The sequence below is a fragment of the Lipophrys pholis genome (assembly GCF_963383615.2).
Source record: "Lipophrys pholis genome assembly, chromosome: 5".
Classification (NCBI taxonomy): Eukaryota; Metazoa; Chordata; class Actinopteri; order Blenniiformes; family Blenniidae; genus Lipophrys; species Lipophrys pholis.
In genome coordinates, this window is record NC_137628.1 from 8,255,903 (window position 1) to 8,275,149 (window position 19,247).

Sequence of the window (19,247 nt, forward strand, 5' to 3'; positions counted from 1 at the left end):
AATATATTCATACATAATATGTTAACATAGCTTATGTGATATGTATTTGTAATCCCTACAGGTAGTGCATATAAACTCATTCCTATATCCCACATGCACACAAACAGTAATCAAGTATGGAAAGGAGGAATTTCAGCTATTTGTCAGGATCCGGTGGGTCCGGTCCTGGCAGTTATATGTTTTATGTTTTGTGTTCTGTTTGTTTTGGTGAGTGTTGTCTTTCTGTTCTGTGTATAGTGTTCCTTCCTCCCCCTCGCATTGTGACAGCAGAGCAGGCGCAGCTGTGGGGGAGGATAACTCGTTCTACCTGTGGCTTATCAGCGGCTCCGCCCTTAAAAGCCTGGAGCTGCCAGTGGTTGTTGCCAGTCCGTACCTCCTATGAGAATAGTCGTCTGTGCCAGCTCTCTCTTCAGAGTTTTGTCCCCTGGTGATGATCCCTGAGCCCCCAACAGTTCCGGTTTTCCTGTGCACTCCCGGACCTCGCCATCCTCTCCCATCCGGCACCGTGGAGAAGCTTCTCTGCAGTCTTTTCTGGGAGCTGAAGGATCCCCCTTGTTTAATAAACTTTTGAGTTTTTCACCTCTCTAAACAAACGTGGTCTGGTGTGTTCTGCATCTTGGGTCTGCCCTCCCGGAACCATGACACTATTTTGATCCTACCTCTTCTTCGATATCTCAGGCCTTGTTTCAAGCAAAACATTTCAAGCAAGTTTTTACATTTCCCTTTTGGAAAAGTTTCATGTTTTTGTAATGAAACCACACAAACATGCACGCAAAGAACAATACGCTATAAACATTAACAATGGGGGTACACATTCATATGGACAGATGACCAAGTTAGATGATGGGACTTGGTATTTTATAGTTGAGAGTCACTAAGAGAATATGGACTGGGAGTCATGACACTCTGGAGGTGATACTTCTGTGTTTGTTCCCATGAGATGCATGCATTGTCCTCATAGAGCCTTCCAACTGCTTTCCACTCTCCTGATAAAGTGTGTCAGGTCCTCTGTGGTTCTTTTGCAGTTTTTGAGGTCCCTCATCTGTTGTTTTTTGAGTGCTTGTACAGCCTCGCTGTAATCCACACTGACGGGAGCCATCGGCGGAGACCCGTGCCACATTGGAGGAATGTCCCAGTTACAAGTGTTGGGATCAAACTCCATGATGTCTGAGAGCTTACCGGGTGTCTTCCTCGTTTTTGCATTTTTCTGGATCAGTTCGGCGAGCTGTTCTACCATCTCTTCACCAACATGCTCCCTTTTCGCAGCAGGCGTGGCAACATGAACAAAGTGGCACTTTGGCTTCCTGCTAACGTGCTTGACCCTTGTGAAAGCATGAAGTACCTCCTCAAGGATCTCTTTCTCTTTCTCTGTTTCCTCAGAAACGCACACGATGGTGACGTCGCTGAGAGCCGCGACTAGGCTCGCTACATCTTTGTCACGTTCGTGGCTGTGATCGACTTGATCTATCTGATGTGGCTTCAGCCCCTCAGTGTCGATTGTAATGTGCCAGTCGCAGCTCAGCTCCTCCCTGACGTCTTTGTCGACGCTGAGAAAGTGCATGAAGGCTCCCCTGGTGCACGTTGCTTTGCCGACAGCAAACCGGACCCCGAACACGGTGTTGAGCAGAGTGGATTTGCCTGCATTTTCCTCTCTCATGATTGTTATGACCTTTACCTTACTGTTTGAATGCATGATGTAGTGAAGTTCCGTAAGCACAACAGTGTTCCATGCCATGGGGATGTTTGCTGCATCTCCATCCACAAGCTCCAGGGGAAATCCATCCAGCAGCATCTGGGTACACAGTGCGGGGATGCTTTCAATGGTTATCCTCTGTTTGCTGTATTCTGGAAGGGAATTCACACGTTGAAACTGCTGCCCACACTCACGAAAGAAGTGCTCCACTCGTAAATAGCAAGCAGAAATCTGCTTGCCAATCCCCAGCTTTTCTTCTGCATCTTGGGGAGATTTCTGGCTCAGGTCTTTGTACCGATCCTGCAGTGCTGACAGCTGATGGCGGGAGCGATCGTCCAGCTCCATTTCCAGCCATCTGAGGAAGTAGTAGCGTTGTGCCTCTGAAGTTACCATCCCATGAAGGAAACGCAACATGTTCGCCGTCATTTCAAATCTTTGCAGCTTCTTTCTGACCTCTGTTTCTTTCATTTTCAAAGATTTCCGATAGTCTTCAGGGTTTTGATTGCCAGCTTGGCGAAGCCTCCAGTCCTCAGTTTCCAGCCATGAAAGTGCTTTCCAGATTTGTCCCTGGCTAGGTAGTTGCTCCTCCTTGAACTTTGAGCTATCAGTAATACATTTAGTGATTTTATTCACATTTTTTCTGGCACTCTGGCATTCTTCACTGTCCTCATCAACAAGGATCCCACATGAGCGTGCTCTGTCAGCCAGACTCTTCACAGAGCTTTTGTTCGGGCAGATTTCTAGCATCTTGCCAATCGATTCCTGCAGCTTTTTTAGCAACTCTTCGACAGTCTTTTTCTTCTGACTCACGTTACTTGCCTTGATGCTTGGTCCCATCGTCATCATTTTAAGTATGAAATGTTTCCCCTGCGTGCCGCTGATCCAGAAGACCTTTGCTCTCACGTCTTTTCCCTGCAGATTCTTGAAGAACTCCGCGTCTGGTTCATCACTGAAGATGTAAACAGCTGCAGATGTCTGACAGAGGAAGGAGAACTGTTTGTCGAAGGCCTTCGCGTCACCTCTGAGGTTGGCAACAGTAAGCGGCTCTGTGAATCTGTCGACGCTCCAGCTGATTTCAACGAGACCACTGGAGATCCTCCTGGGAACATCTCCACACTCCATGTTGTAGTGATAAAACGTGTCATGGTAATGCTGAGTGTTACTGAGCAGTTTGTTCAACAGCTGAGACTTGGAGAAGGAAATCTTCCCAATCCTGACAAACGATACCAGAGGAAAGTCTGCCAGCACGAGCCTCTCTTCAGAGCTTGACCTGCTGAACGCCTGCTGGGAGGGTCTGAAGCTTCTGACGATTTCCCGCATGGACCAAAGCGTCATTGTGGTTTCTCTTGTTTCACTGTTTGGCAGCAAAAGAGGGATGGCAAACTGACACAGGGACATTTTCAGAACGATGTCCTGCTGCAGAATGGCATCAGCGCACAGAAACAGTGCCGTTATCAAATCTAAGGGATTGATGGCATCGCTCCTGTCTTCATTCACATCCCAGGACAGATATTTGACACTACGAGCATCTTTATTTAACGTCTTGAGTCTCTTCAAAAATGCTTCCTGGAGGGATTTTGGTGACTCTGTTTTTTTCTCTGATATATCATTTTGATTGATCTCCAAGACTGAGCCAAGTGTGAGCTTGGTGTCGTAGTAGTCTTCAAGTCCAATCTTTGACAGCACTTCCATGAGAAATGGCTCTATAAAGAAAGAGAGAAGATTTGACGGAACCTCAGCTCGGAGAACACAACTTCAACACCAACCAATATGATTACCAAATACCAGAACTCCTGTAAAATTATAAAAGGGTTTAGAAATGTCCGGCAGAAGACTTAAGATTGAAAAGATTAAAGCCATGCCCATTTCGTATGAAAGAACTGATCAGATTCCAAGCTGCAAAACATTCCATTACAGATCCAAATACTGTAAGAATGAACCCACCTTTGGGTCTTCCCATTGTGTTTTCATTTTCTTTTTGTTTGGTGTGTAATTGTGGCCTTTTGTCTCATCACTGATATACAGTATATTGTAAACAGTCATTGGACCCAGAAATCCTTTATTCTGGTATCATTTTTATCACAATCTGAAGGGTTATTTTTGCCACCAACTTGTGTTTTTGGCAAAGAGCAGTTTTCACAATGTAAAAAGCAAAGTGTCTTCTCCTGGACCAGTGTGACTACCAACCAAATGGAAAAGCCAAACATTCTGAAAGCCTGAGGAAGGACCGACTCAATACCGCCACCCAAAGTCTAACAGAGGAATGAGTATTTTCCATAGTGCCCCTTTAATGAAATTTAAAAAGCTGGTATTTCAGCATATCTGCTACCACAGTGCACTCTCCAAGACATGTTATAAACTAAAAAAAACAAAACAAAAAAAAAACGACAGGAAGTCTCACCTGTGTGTACAGAGACTGAAACTGGCTGACTGAGTCGATTGTTCAGCAGCGTTGACACAGAGATGTCGTACTTTGTGCGTGGCTCTAAATCAGAGAACAGCTTGTAGCAGTCCTCATTGTAAACTTCCAGGGGTTCTTTTCCTGGACTCTTGATGGTAAGAAGAAACTGATGTGGAATCCCCTCCATGTTGTCAACTTTGGTCCACTTCAAGGACACGGCCGTGGCTTCTGAATGTCCTTTCGTTAGATATCGAGGGGACGGTACAGCTGCACAAAGAAGCATTATTGTGGAAGAAATAATAATGTTGACAGAAGCACGTGTAAGTCATTGGTTTTTACCTGTGAAAACAGAAGCCGTCCTCCATTCACTCAAGTTGCCATCCTCATCTTCGGTGGCCACTTCGAAAGAATACTTTTGTCCGATTTGGAGGTTGTTTATTTCAAAATTACGCTCTTTGACCAAGCAATCTGTCACATTTGTGATGGAGCTCCACCTCACTCTGAAGCTGATCGGCCCCTCGGATCCCTGTGGATACCCCCAGCGCAGGACCACTGAGGTGGGCTTCACTGACAGGAACTCAATCTCACCAGGAGGGGGCACCACTGGAAAGCATATAACCAGGCAAGAAATCATTGGGATTCACTTGAATGCTCATTTACTTCAACATGTTGTAAAAACACATATACATCATCTGGCACATGAAGTCCCTAAAATATTTACATAATTTCTGGATCAGCTTTTAAATTGCTCAATATGATCATCCTTTAATGATTACAAAAAAGTTTCAATATGTTCTTCTCTTATTTTGCATTTTGTCAAATGTGACGTGTGTTCTATCAGAACGTCGGGTGGTTGTGGCTCAGATGGAAGAGAGGTCGTCTCTCAAATGAAATATTGCAAGTTCAATCCCCCATTTCCACAAATCAAAGTGTCCTTGAGCAAAACACTGATACCCGAAGTGTTTCAGTTGGATGAACTGAGTGTCTCGCATGGCAGCCGCCTCCATTGGTGTGCGAATGGGTGAGTATGAATGGGTGAATGTGATTAACAGTAAAAAGCTGTTTGGGGGCCGCTCAAGCACTGGAAAAGTACTGTACAAGTGAAATCCATTTATCATTTGTATGTTCTCTTTGTCTTCAGTGGCAGTCCCTGCCGACCGAGAAAGAAATTGGCCTTACAGTGTACAAATGCTTGTTTTTGAGCATCATTCACAAACTTTTCTTTAAAACTCCAAAGCTGAGCAACACATATTACACACGTCTCATCACACTTCCAGCTGACTGATAAGACATAAACTCTAATATCATGTTTTGTTTGTTGAATTTTAACAACTGTTATTTTAATATAATTATGGCATTTCTTTTTAGCTTTGCAGAAAAAACAAGAAACTTGCATGAGTCTTGGATCATTTTCCTGTCCAATATGATGTTTGTCCAAAGCATCAATACCAATATCAGGTATTGGTTCCAATACTGTGTGTGTGTGTGTGTGTGTGTGTGTGTGTTAAAGCCTTCAGGCTGTCCCTGTGCCTTCTTGGCCGTCTGATCGAGTCTCATGTGTTTGAAGAGATCGCCTCAGTTTGAGCCTGGTCGCGTGTTTGGGTCGTCTGTTGACGCTCCCTGACAAAATCTGTACGTCCAAATCTGTGTTTTTTTCTGCCTTTTCATCCCCCATCGTCAGCTGGGTTGAATTCCACCAACTATGAGTTGGATCAAGATGTTTTCTTCAGGTGTGTTTTCTCTTGATCTGCTGGTGGTGACTAACTTAGGTCCCATTTCCACGACAATGTTTTAAAGTGTAAACAGAAAAGTTTTGCTGGGTTTTGGGGGTCCGTTTACACGACAACAATGGTCGGAGTCACTGAAAATACAACTTTTCGACGTACAAACAACAACTCTGTGAAATGTGGTTAGCCCAAATGTAAGATATAAACACTAAATTACTTCAAATTACTGGAATTATCAGTCCATGCGGCAAATACATTTTACTTGATCAGAAATCTTGAAATTACAGTTTGAAATCTAAATTGAAGATTATACTGTAAGATCAAGGACTAAAAACGAGTAAATAACTTTTAAAACAAGCCATATTACCTATCATGTCTAAATAATAAGATTTTAAATCTTGGCAAGTGTCAAATGATTTGCAGTATGAGCACCATGGCTATAGTAAATAGTTCTGCTGCACTCAGTAGATGGAAAATAACATTGTTTTCCTCTAGAGTGTCATGACTCTCAGCTCATATTCTCCTGGGACTTAGTGGTTTTACTTTTTTACTTGATGCCTGAATCTATGTTTTTTAATTAAAAAAATAAAAAATAAAAAATAGATGTATTTAGTCCTGGTATGCTTACTTGAAAACATGCTGATTCACCATCTGAACCAGCATGAGACCCTCAAAGAAATGAACTATGCAGCTTTGTTTCAAAAATGTTTCATTTTATTTAATTTCATTTGCGAGAATTAAACTTTCCTCAACTGTACCTCTGTATGCTTAGATCACTACACTACAAAACAGAAATGGTTTTAACATATTGTTACCTGTATGCGGCAGCCCAGGGTTAAAGTGTTTTTCATCAACAGATACCTGTAATCAAAAGCAACAGAGCAGAATAGAGCTTGCTATTCTAAAACAATATTTACTTTTATTTATATTTAATTTTACTCCCTTTTTATTGCATAATCCTCAGAAATTAACTGCACACTACCAAACACGTTTCTTTCAAAAATGTCTTATAATCTTCAAATTTGAGCCTTAATTTAATTCACTCAATGCCTCAAATACCAGAGGCAGCAAAGCAGCCTAACAGCATGATAATGCCTCCTTCATGCTTTACAATAGAATGACCATAATCTTCTATCAGATCTATAATGCTTTTCTCAAAGTAAACTAAAAGAGTTTAGAGCTGTGTCAGAAAGTCACAAACTGCTGAAAAGCAACATGAAATATAGAAAGTTTCTCCAGAATTTAAAAGAGTGGCTCACGTGTTGTTTGGCAAATGGAGAGGGGTGCTGTTCAAAGACGAGTCGGTTTCAAGAGAGGTATAGTCACAAAGTGGCACTCTGGAGGAAAGAAACGGTGAGTTTATAAAGCTGGTCACAATCAAACATACACCATACAAGAGATTTATGAACAAGAGGCCGGTCGGACCATACACCACGAGCTCCTCCAAGTGACTGGAAGCTGAGGAAGTCGTTAAAATGGAGGCAGTGACGTCAATTCAAGGCTCGGGGAAGTTGTTCGGTCAGCAGTCCTATTAAACTAAAAACTTGATTTTAAGTTTAATATGGCTTGTTTCTTCCATCATCTAATCCGTCAACAGCAGACAAAAAGTCTTTTCAGATATGAAGAGAAGATTCCGGTAATTCTTTGAAGGCACAACATACATACTCCGCTCTGCTGTTCATTCCACAAATGAATGCAGCTTCCTTACAGATCAGTTGAAAACACGAGTAATGCAGTCTATAAAATATAATACATATTAGCGGATGCATCAATACCAATATCAGGTATCGGGTCCGATACTGTGCTTCCTCAATTAAACTAAACTAACTGATGTATTTGCCATTTGCCAACATGTCTAAACCCTGTATAAATGTGAGACGTTGAGACTTACTTTTTGTCTTTAAATGCCCAGGGGAGTTCAATGGACTGTTCAGACTTCGTACCCAAACACCCACTGGATGATGATGCTTTTTTCTTCACTCTGAAATACCATGAGACGTTTAAATAAATAATTTGACACAGTGGGTGACCTTGTTATTTTACTAGATACATTTTGCACAGGTAGATCACATTATTCAATTGAAAATGGTCCAAACACACACACACACACACTCATTATACCTCCAATCATAGACATTAATGAATGAAGGTGACAGAATGTGAAACTTTAATGTGAAAAATAGTTGATACTCTTACTGTTTGTCCTTGAAGGCCCAGGGTAGTTCAATAGACTGCTCAGACTTTGTGCTTAAACAGCCACCGCTGGGCGATGGCGGTGTCTTCACTCTGAAACACGGATTTCATCTTTCGGTGAAATTTTTCTTCTAACATTTTCAGTTGGTAAAATTAAATAAAAACTCAAAACAAAACAACAAAATGAAATTTTCCAGTCCTGCACTTTTTAAAATGGGTGTGTCTTCGTTCATTTATGTTTACATTACATATAAACCACACAGTTATAGTAATAATAATAATAATAATGACTATTATTGTTATTATTACCATCATTGATCATGATGATGATGATGATGATGATGTGCTGAAAGATTATTAAAATCAGCCCTTTAAGTGACATTGTGTTTTCTTACTGTTTGTCTTTGAAAGCCCAGGGAAAATAGATGGACTGTTCGGATTTGACACTCAAACAGCTGCTGGATGGTGACGGCTGCTTTTTCTTCTTTCTGAAATTCAAATTTGAGAGAATGTTTTTATAATAATAATACATTTTATTTGAGGACGCCTTTCTCTGCACTCAAGGACACCATACAGTCATACTTTTGAAACAGTGCATTAAAAACAGTAAGAACAACACAAGACACAGGGCAAATAGCATCAGAGGAAATATGCAGTTTTGAAAAGATTTGTTTTTAGTTGAGATTTTGAAATGGGGGAATGAATCCAGGTTTCTCAGTTGAGGAGGTAGTGACTTCCAGAGACGAGGAGCAGAGCGGCTGAAAGCTCTGATCCCCACGGTGGTGAGACAGGCAGAGGGGGCAGACGAATGGAGGATCTAAGGGATCAGGAGGGAGTGGAAACATGACGGAGGTCGGACAGATATAGTGGGGCGAGGTTGTGAATGGCCTTGAATGTTTAATGGAGGATTTTGAATTGGATGCAGAAGTGAACCGGGAGCCAGTGGAGCTGTTGGAGGATGGGAGTGATGTGGTGGATGGAGGGAGTTCGAGTGATGATGCGGGCTGCTGAATTCTGAAGCAGTCGAAGTTTATGGAGGGATTAGTGAGGCAGGCCAAAGAGGAGAGTGACAATAATCCAGACGGAAAGTGACGTGTGTGTGTGTGTGTGTGTGTGTGTGTGTGTGTGTGTGTGTGTGTGTGTGTGTGTGTGTGTGTGTGTGTGTGTGTGTGTGTGTGTGTGTGTGTGTGTGTGTGTGTGTGTGTGTGTGTGTGTGTGTGTGTGTGTGTGTGTGTCATCATCTAATCCGTCAACAGCAGACAAAAAGTCTTTTCACATTTGCAGAGAAGATTCCAGTAATTTTTTGGAGGATCAACATACATACTCTGCTCTGTTGCACATTCCACAAATAAATGCAGCTTCCTTACAGATCAGTTGAAAACACGAGTAATGCAGTGGATAGAATATAATTCAGATATCAGGTATCGGGTCCGATACTGTGCTTACTGTGGCGATGCATAGCCTTCGCATATTGTTTGCATATGGACTATGAATTAGGCGCAATGACATTTAATAAGTACTCGTATCAATACTCGGTATCGGCAAGTAACTAAAAGGTACTCGTACTTGGACTCATTCTTTAAAAAAGTGGCAGCAGTGCATCCCAGATTGAGCTTAATGTCTATTCACATGCATAAATGCCATGAGAGGTTATGGATCCTTACCTCACGTCCTCCTCCCTCACAGGCTCCATGAGTAATCTGACCGAGGAGTCAAATGGACCTTCAGCCTTTCAACCATAAAGCCATTAAATAGCATTAAAGATTAATAACAATGTGCAGATACCAGAACAAACCTGGGTTAAATAGCTTGCAATACCAACAATCTATTTCAATTCAATGGAAGAATCAATTCAACTCTGATCATATAGCACTTTTCATACAAACAGAATATGAACTAAAAGTCCAATTAGATCATTTGAACATATTTTTTAATGCATTCATGGTGTTTATGTCTGTGCCTAAATGTTTATCTAATTCAACTCTATCAGATCTTGTGAAAACAAATAGATTAAAAAGTCCTGCACCTGGGATCAAGGTTCCGCTGGGGAATGCATGTGAAGGAAATGCAGTCATTAATGTGTTCTTTAAATTGATGAAGGAACAGAAATGATATTGATCACAATGGGTTTATTGATAATTACCTTGAGGCAGAATACATGGAAAACAGCAAGATCTCTGGCTCAATCATCAGACTGTCCGGGAGGACCAGGCATCAGAGTGGAAGAGCCCCGAGACCCCAAAAACAGCAGTTTATATACAGTTTTTAGGGCGTCAGCCCTCTGCATGTGGTTTCACAAGGTACATATCCTTATTTTAGTTTCACAGAATTGCGGATGTCACAGAGACGTTATAATAATATAACAATAGCAAGTTTGTTGTGCACAAACATAAGCTTCTCTATTGGAGACGCACCTCCATATAAGGGCATTTCCTTGTGACAGTTGCTGCAGCTGCATGACAGGGCGAATTGCCAGACAGGCACATCTTGTAGTGAAACTACTGATACCTGATACCTTTTGTTTGCACCAGGCCTGAGCCTGTACCAAAACTACTGACAACTATGTCTGGGTTTATCAGACATCTGTACTGAATTTTGTTTGCACCAGGCCTGAGCCTTATGGGAGCATCATATATTCTTTACATGTCACACCTTTTAAAGCTGCAATACATTCAACAACAATTCCTAATGAAAGATGTAAAACCATGTCTGAAAATTTGATATTTAATGGACCATAAAATATCCAATTATCAAAACAACATTATGCAATACAAAAGCCACAAGCAAGGCTTGAAGAAATGGTTAAACTTACAGTTGTTATGAAAGAAAGATACACTTAACATTATAAAAACATAAACTAGTCTGTGCTCAAGAAGTAAGGAAAACTGACTTTGAGTATTGCTCCAAAATACTCATTTAAATAGTGCCACATAAGGAAAATGCATTTATGGGATACCAAGATCAAACAGTCTGTTCCAGTACAATTTATTGCCAAGAAATAATCAACATTTTCCTTACTTATAATGCAGTTTATACGTACAAGAGTGATACTAGAGCGACTTCTCTGATGCTCATTTGTACTCTGATTACCCGCCAAGCTGATGACAAAAATTCATTCACTCATTTTAAGAGGATTTCAACTGCTTTTAGAGACATTAAATTATACTAAATGTTGTATGGAAACAGTCTGATGACATGTGGAATGGAGACTTACTTGTCTGTGTGAGGTTCACGAAGATGCAAGAGTTGCACCAGAAGAGAATACTTGTGTAATCTCACTTGTAAACTCACTGACTCCTTTTACCTTATAAAGTAGAACCAGGGCACAAGGCAACACAACACTGACTAATCACAGCAAAGCCAATAAATAACTAAAATAGCCAATGAATGAAATGGCATCTCCATCATAGTGATAATTAAAGTCTGAAGTACAGTGGGAGTGTTTTTCACAGACGATAGAGTGACACACCGACATGGGAGATGTGCAAAACTTCTGATTTATGATGAGTCTCGTGGTTGTATAACTTTGGATGATGGCGATTGACGTGTGCTGCAGCAACAGATATTATTACTTCGGTTCAATCAAAAAACAATAGTTGTACTCTGATAACTTTACACCTTTGCATTACACTTTTGTTTAGAGATAGGTATTAAGAGCTGAGAAAATCCGCCAACGGGGCCTAAACCATGCAAAGGGACATCTCTCAGATTTCAATCAAACTTTGCTTAATTAAAACAAAAATAAGTATTTTTACAAAATGTGGACGAACATAAAGTCTGCGGAGTATATAAATATATATACAGTATATATATATATATATATATATATATATATATATATATACTGTATATATATTTCTTTTCTTTTCTTTCTTTTTTTTTCATTAGGAACAGATTATGTCCCGGGTGTGAACAGTCAGAGGTGATGCTTCTGGCCCTGCGCAGACATCTGGTGTTGTAAATGTCTGACAGAGAAGACAGACGGGCCCCGAGGATGCTCTGAGCTGAGTTTCTGACTCCTTCCAGAGCCTTCTTGTCAGCCTGTGAGCTGCTTTCGTACCACACCAGGATGCCGTAGGTGAGGATGCTCTCTACAGAACATCTGGAGAAGGACAGCAGCAGTTCCTGGGACAGGGTCACCCAGTCACCTTTAAATGTACAGTCTTCGATGTGCTTTTTTAACAAGGGCATGGATTGGAATGACTGATTTGTTTATGTTTGTACACCACAAACTTTAAATAAGCATCAAAGTAAGCTGTTTGTTGATTTTGGGAATAAAACCACACACACGTGTGCAGAGAACAATACGCTATAAACATTAACATTGGGAGTACACAGCCATTTGTATGGACAAACAACCAAGTTGGATTCTTATTACGGTGACTGTCAACTTTTAAACTATATAAAACTAAGTTCCAGGAGAAAATGGACTGGGAGTCACAACACTCCCATGTTTGTCCATTTACTGAGCATGTGCACAACAGCTATTTACTGAAGCTATGTTATGGCTCCTGAACTCAAATGTGTTCGACTCCCCTGCTTTAGATCACACAAGTTTATTTTTACTTCCTGGGCATTACATAAACACAGGAAAAATGTAAGCAAGATGTAATTTAGACCCAAAAAATGCAATAATGCAGTAAATTTATAGTTGAACTACAACCACGTTCAATACAATCTCCATGTGAAACAACATCACTGAGCACAGTGAGCAGACAATCAACTGCAGCCACCCGCTCCACCCTTTTATTATCTCCACAAGGCAGCTGTGCTTTAACATCAGGTAGGGAACAGCCAAAGATAGACTCATACCACCAAGACCACTCCATGGAGGACTACAGTCACAAGATGATATGAATGATTCATTCACACACTGATGCTTTGCGAGGCTGAGTAAAGGCTTAAAATAGAAAGATCAACTAAGATTTAGTCAGTACGAGTAAAGCCCAGTGAATCTTTTTCAACAGAACTTGTTTACATTTACTGGAAATATGATGCAACATGCAGAATGTTTTCAGTTTGGAATTTATTGCGAGTTTGAGGGTATGGCACAGAACCAAAGTTAAATAAGAACAAATCACACCAACAATGATAGTAAAGAGAGAAAGCGCACGCACACAAAGATGATCTGTTTTACACACCGCTGAGGCCTTTAAACTTTATTCTTTCATACCTGCTGGTGTTAACATAGATATATACACAGGGTATTTGTACATATGACGTTTTGCTTTATCTTATCCAGTCAAGCCAAATTGAATTGCATTTCCTTATCCAACCCTGAACCCATGAAGGGAAAATCAGAAGTTCCAGCTAAGCATGAGAGACTGATTTCTTAAATGTCTAGCATAGTTCGACCCCATTTACACAACGTTTAGAGTGAAAACGCACCGTTTTTGACAAAATTCTCACGTTAAAATGGCAACATTTGGAAAATGATGTCTGTTTCCACCGAAACAACAGAAATGCTGAAAACGATGGCGTTAGCGTGCCAGGCCACCAGTTGGTGCTGTTGGTTGTTTTTTTTAATGTAACCACACACCAGTGGCGGACCGTCAGGGCCCGCAAGTGCCTGCCGGCCTAAGAAAAATATCTGATTCACAGACTGATGTTTATATTTTTTTCCACAAATGCCAATTAAATAGTTCCAAATGGTCTGTCCGCTTCCTCCCATAGTTTTTAACCTGCTTGCTCTGCTTCCAGACGTGCATTTTCATATCAACCCATTTAACCAATCACATTTCAGCCATCACTGGTTGCCAGGGTCAAAGAAATCTGAAGACGGACTGTTTTTAAAAAGTTGCGCTTTTAGTGATTCCGGGCACTCTTGTCATGTAAACAGACACCCAAGATGTAAACGTTGTGTAAATGGGGCCTTAAAGTATAAAATAAAATAAACTGTGTAGCATTCTTGCTGAGTTTTACTACGATTCATGTAACAGTTAGAACGTGCAGCTGAGTGTGCACGTTGTGTTAAACTCAGAAATTTAGCAGTGCGTTGTGTTCTTAAAACAAATGCTTAGTTTTAGGGTGACAATAGATCAAATACACATGGTGTCTAGCATTTGAGACAACTTCCTCTGTCATGTGATGAACTCATCACTGACTTTAAAGGTGTAGTGATGATGGCGGACTCTGTAGAAAAGTCTTTCCAGTGGCGACCACTTTGAACCCGGTGTGATGTAACCATTGGTGACGCCGACACATTGAAAGCCGAGACGCTGGTAGAGCTGGTGCGCTGCCGGTGTGTACGCTGTGGTCCCGAGGTTAACGGAGGAGTAACCGCTAGCAGCGGCAAACTCCAGGACCTTTTTCCCCAGCGCTACGCCAACGCCGCACCTTCGATAGCGCCGATCAACACACATCCGTCGCAACTCGACGGCACGACCCGACTGCTCCAGCTGTCCAGCCGCTGCCACGACACCCACGACCTTCCCGTCCAGCACTGCCACCCAGAGGCAGGAACCTGAGAGAGCACATTTATAAAACACAAACAAAGAAAACCCCAGGTGCGATCAGTTTTATGCAGTGCTCAGCACACGTCTGCCACTTTTTTGAAAACCCTGCAACACCTATTCTATTCATGACCTTGCAGGTGGTGTTTTGGTTATTTTTCCTGGAGGTTTTTCCCCTTGAGACTTGTGTTTGAGAAAGGTCACTACATTGAGATTAAAAAAATAGTTTTTTAAAAATCAATCCAAAGCTGGTTGGAACAGCACAAGTAACAAACAAAGCCACCTGAACACATAAACACATATTTGTTTGTTTGCTTTGGTCATTAGAAGTCATTATTTCATCAATATACTGCATTATTCGTGTACTGACACTTAAAGATTTCGATCTATTTTTGCATTTTTTTTGATCATTTGAAAGTTTTAAGAAAAAATAAATGGACACTGGAAATATTCCTTCCTAGTTTAATGGTGGATAAACAATGTTTTGATACTGTGGCACTGATGCAAAAATAAATAAATCCATTCTTCAGATAAATTCATTGGTTTAACATCGAGGAGGAACTGATAAAGACTTTACTCTCCACAGAGTCCAATCCAGTCCACATGATGACATTTACTGTGAGAAATTAGACATCAACTGACATCAACACTTATTTTACCACTAGGGGCACACTTTAGTATGTATTATGTCGTGATGAGGATTACTATGCATAAGTGGAAATGTGTCTGTATTAAACATTATTTATACAATTCCAAGTTACAGTTACAAGTTATTCTGACCGTAATATGAACTACCCAACTATTTGAGTTCCATCTACATGTAAACAAATGTTTATGCCTTTGGAGCTGTAAATAACGGTTTAATTAAAAAATCAAAATCATAAAAAAATCTACTGTGATCTGTAAATTGTAAAGCACAATTTGAACTGAGGCGGAATATTGTCGAAATTGCAGTTCTTTTATTCAGATTTCAGGTTTTTAATGGGTTGTAAAAGGATAGCTCATAAATACGAACTTCTTAATGATATATTAACACTTTGCTGTACTGAAACAAAGACACAATTTTTCTGAGTGTTAGTTATCTGTAGATTATGATGTCCCTTTCATATGAGATGATGCTAATATGAATAAATGAGTAGTTTGTACTCTGGACCACACGGTAGTTCGTGCTCTCGCCTCACAGTGAGGAGGTCGTGGGTACAAGTACGGCTTTCTGTGCGGGGTTTGCATGTTCGCAGCATGTGAGCGTGGGTTTCCTCCGGTTTCCCCTCACAGTCCAAAAACATGCATGTGAGGTCAATTGGTGACGTTAAATTGCCCTTAGATGTGAGTGTGAGTGAGTGTGGTTGTTTGTCTGTCTATATGTGTCTGCCCTGTGACAGTCTGGTACACTGTCATGGGCATATCCTCCCCTCACCCACTGTATGTTGGGGATTGGCTCCAGTGACCTGTGACACTGAACAGGATAAGCGGGATGAAAGATGGATGGATGGAGTTTTTACCGGCAGTGTTCTCTTTGTAGACCACAGGGATATTTAACACGTCGGTCTGCATCCTCCACCAAACCAAAGAGGCTTTAGTGATATATTTCAAGTCTATACCTGTTGATTTCATGTAAAGTCCGTCGATGTCGCCCATGTCTCGGCTCATGGCCTCCGTCAGGAAACCGTGGATCACACGCCGGCTGTAGAAGTAGCGCACACAAACCACGAGTGCAGGAAGGAGTCCTATCACCCACCAGCACATGGTGAGGGCAAAGCCAACAACTGCCAGAAGAAAGAGGTGACATGACACAACTGGAAGTAACTCACAGAAAAAGAAGAGAGAAGTTTACATTTTTGCTGGTGTTCACCTGTGATCGCAGCATACAGGAGGAGACTTTCAGGGTGTTGTCTCAGTCCTCTGAACGCGGTGTCAGGGACCATCTCCGATAGTCCTTCTTGGAAAATACGCAGAACTTCTGGTTCATCCGCCGGCTCAAATTCTCGTACCACTATAGTCTCTCCATTTGGACTTTTTAGTCCAATGTTAGATTTTGTGTTATCCAGTTTTGTTGCTTTTGCTCCCTGTGAGAAGGTGATACTCCCCTCTCACTGTCAAACTCACTGCACGCACTTCCTACACCTGCCCGTCAGACTTGTCTTCAGCGGAGCGCGCGCCGCTGGAGGAGCTGTATTTCAGCCATCATAAGGCATATGGCACAGTCCACTGGGTGTAGGGGTGCACTGTTTGTATATGTATAGTGGGGAATTGGTGACTGGTTAAAATAGTGTATTGCATATAGGTTGAATGTGATAATGATTTTTCTGTTTGCTTAGGTACTTTAGTATTATAATTTTAAGTAATGTTAATTTAGGGTGGGTTAAACACCCCTTGGGCATTTGTTTATCCCAACCTGTCCTGATTGGCCCCATTCAGGGTGGGGCTGGGTCTATTTAAAGAAGGCACACCTTCAGTTGTCAGGGAGGACTGAGAGACTGACAGACTGACAGACTGACAGACCAGGTCTGAGTCAGCCAGCATGCTGTGAGGCTGGAAACAAATCTTGGTTTCAACTTTTGGAAAAAGAACATTTAAAAATAAACCTGATTTAATTTTTGAAACTCCGACTACCACCTCATCATTGGCTCATCCTCTCAACCACCACCAGGCCGAACACATCCCGAGTCGGGGTGACCGCCTCGGTCCCTCACACTCCCATACCGAACCTCGAAGGAAGTCCTGTTCATTTACGTCAGAATCAGCTGTGCCACAAGTTGGATGTCACTGCTCTTGTTCCCATGGCCTTCACAGCAACTCTTAATGTATTTGAAATGGAGCGAGCTGTAGGACCATGCAACGAAGAGTAGATAACCATATGGCAGCACGCCTTCGGAAGCTACGCCCTCTTATCTATACATTCAACCCAAAGCCTGTCCAAGCTGTAGGGTGTGTGAATATCTCATACCACAAAAGAAACTGGACTTTGAGGTTTGCGATACATAAATATTGAAACCATTTTGACCATCACAGATGTGAAAACCACACAGCCTCACCGTGCAACTAATTTGTCTTGCCGTTTTAAGTTCCTCAAGATATCACGAAATATATGCAAGGACATCGATTTTTCTGGATGTTATTTTTTGATGCTCATTAGTTACATTTTACACAGAAAAGCAGAGAGTTTCCACCTTCGTGTTTGATTCCACAGGTTTCTTTCTGTTCAAAGGGAGGGCTTTTTCTTTCCACATCTGCTCTGCTTGCTCATGTAGAATAGTTTTTCTCTTCCCGTCTGTGAAAGGGATGACTGTTCAGTATTTGGCGCTATAGAAATAAAATTGTCATCGAATTGAATCGAGGCAATTCAAGGTTTTATTAAGTTGTACAGCATTAAAGTCAAGTTACAGTTTACTGTTGTTTCTTTCACCATGGCCAGCAAAGCCAAACTGAACATGCCTGAAGCTCCCACCAAATCGATGTCATTCACTATGTCCATGGTCCAGCGGAGGTTGAACCGCCTTCGTCGCTCACTACCGGTGGACGCGGAGTTTAAGACCATTAAAGACCTGCTGCTGGCCTTCTCCAGAGACCTCCTCAGCGAAGAGGGGGATTCTCTCACGCCACCTCGGCTACCCGTCTCCCTCACCGAAAAGTCACTGGATAAGTTCAACTTTTCCATAAAGAACCTGCTCGTTGACTTTAGATGCGGCGTTCGTCTAGTGCGTGTGATGGAGCTCCTCCTGCAGGACGGGAGTGTGTCTGTTGTCTTCTGGACGCGATGGGGGAAAAAAAACCACTGCATGGTTAAAACACTAACAAAACATGCAATTAAAACACATCACTTAAAAAAATAAATAGATGAAAACATGCACTAACGCTAAAACTCACATGTCAAAACTGACCCCATCACACCCTTTATTTAGACTAATATTTAATTCAGTCAGCACACTCCATTGACATGAAAGACTTTCGTGGGCAAATGACGTCAGCAGCATCTCAAAGCGTATAAGTCAGAGGACAGACACACACCAACTGCTTCTATGTTGGCTGAAAGCTTAAGGCTGAGCCACAGAAGATACTGTTTATCTGCTAGCGAAGGAAAACAATGAATAAGACACATTCTTTTTATCATAATTTGCACTGACTTAAATATAGACTGTGGCGATGACAGCAGAAAGCGCGGGACTGTGAGGAAGCGGGGAAACTTGCACAGAATGACTCACTTCGAGTCCACGAACTCTCGAAGAGGTCTGCGGGGACTTAAAAAGAACCAGTGTTCACAGACATTACCAAGCATGCCAAATGTGACATGAGGCTGGGATTGGTTGCTGTTCTATATTTACCCCTGATGACGCTTTTGGGTTGTGATGCAAATTAAAGATGATACTGAGGCAAGTGCTTGTGTTATGGGGGGGGTTTAGGAGGCAAACAAGAATAATGGAGGAACTATCAAACATGGAACACAACAGTTTCCAGAGTTCATTTCCTGAGACTGTCTGAGTTATGTGAGAAATGGGGCGTGTTCGTTCAGCCTCTCAAACCTGATCAAGTAACAATAAAGACATAATAAGGCTGGGTTGGGTTGTTTTTTGGCGGTTTTGTCCGGGGATATGTAAATGAGTAACAGCTTCGTTGGCTGAGAAAAAACCTTCAGGGCATTTTGACAAACTTTTCTCAACACACGGTGAAGCACAAACACCGTGTGATTGTCATATATTAACGAGTCCAAATTCAAAGATTTGTCAGTAATGTCAAAGCAGTCATATGGCAAAAACCTCAGTTCATTAATCCAAAGCCATAAC

At 41.6% G+C, this 19,247-nt stretch overlaps 2 protein-coding genes across 2 annotated transcripts; both read right to left on the minus strand.

Moving 5' to 3' along the window:
* Positions 1-955: 955 nt before the first annotated feature.
* Positions 956-3,385, minus strand: LOC308109789 (up-regulator of cell proliferation-like; the record flags this gene model as incomplete). Its single annotated transcript, XM_080463594.1, has 1 exon — positions 956-3,385. One exon carries the CDS (start codon positions 3,383-3,385, stop codon positions 956-958), a length of 2,430 nt encoding a protein of 809 aa, XP_080319720.1.
* A 9,172-nt stretch (positions 3,386-12,557) lies between these two features.
* Positions 12,558-16,682, minus strand: LOC308109448 (N-acetylaspartate synthetase-like). The gene is made up of 3 exons (XM_080463013.1): positions 16,319-16,682; positions 16,068-16,232; positions 12,558-14,477 (listed from the first exon to the last, which is right to left on the minus strand). Exons 1-3 carry the CDS (start codon positions 16,389-16,391, stop codon positions 14,095-14,097), a joined length of 621 nt encoding a protein of 206 aa, XP_080319139.1. The 5' UTR covers positions 16,392-16,682; the 3' UTR covers positions 12,558-14,094.
* Positions 16,683-19,247: the final 2,565 nt, after the last annotated feature.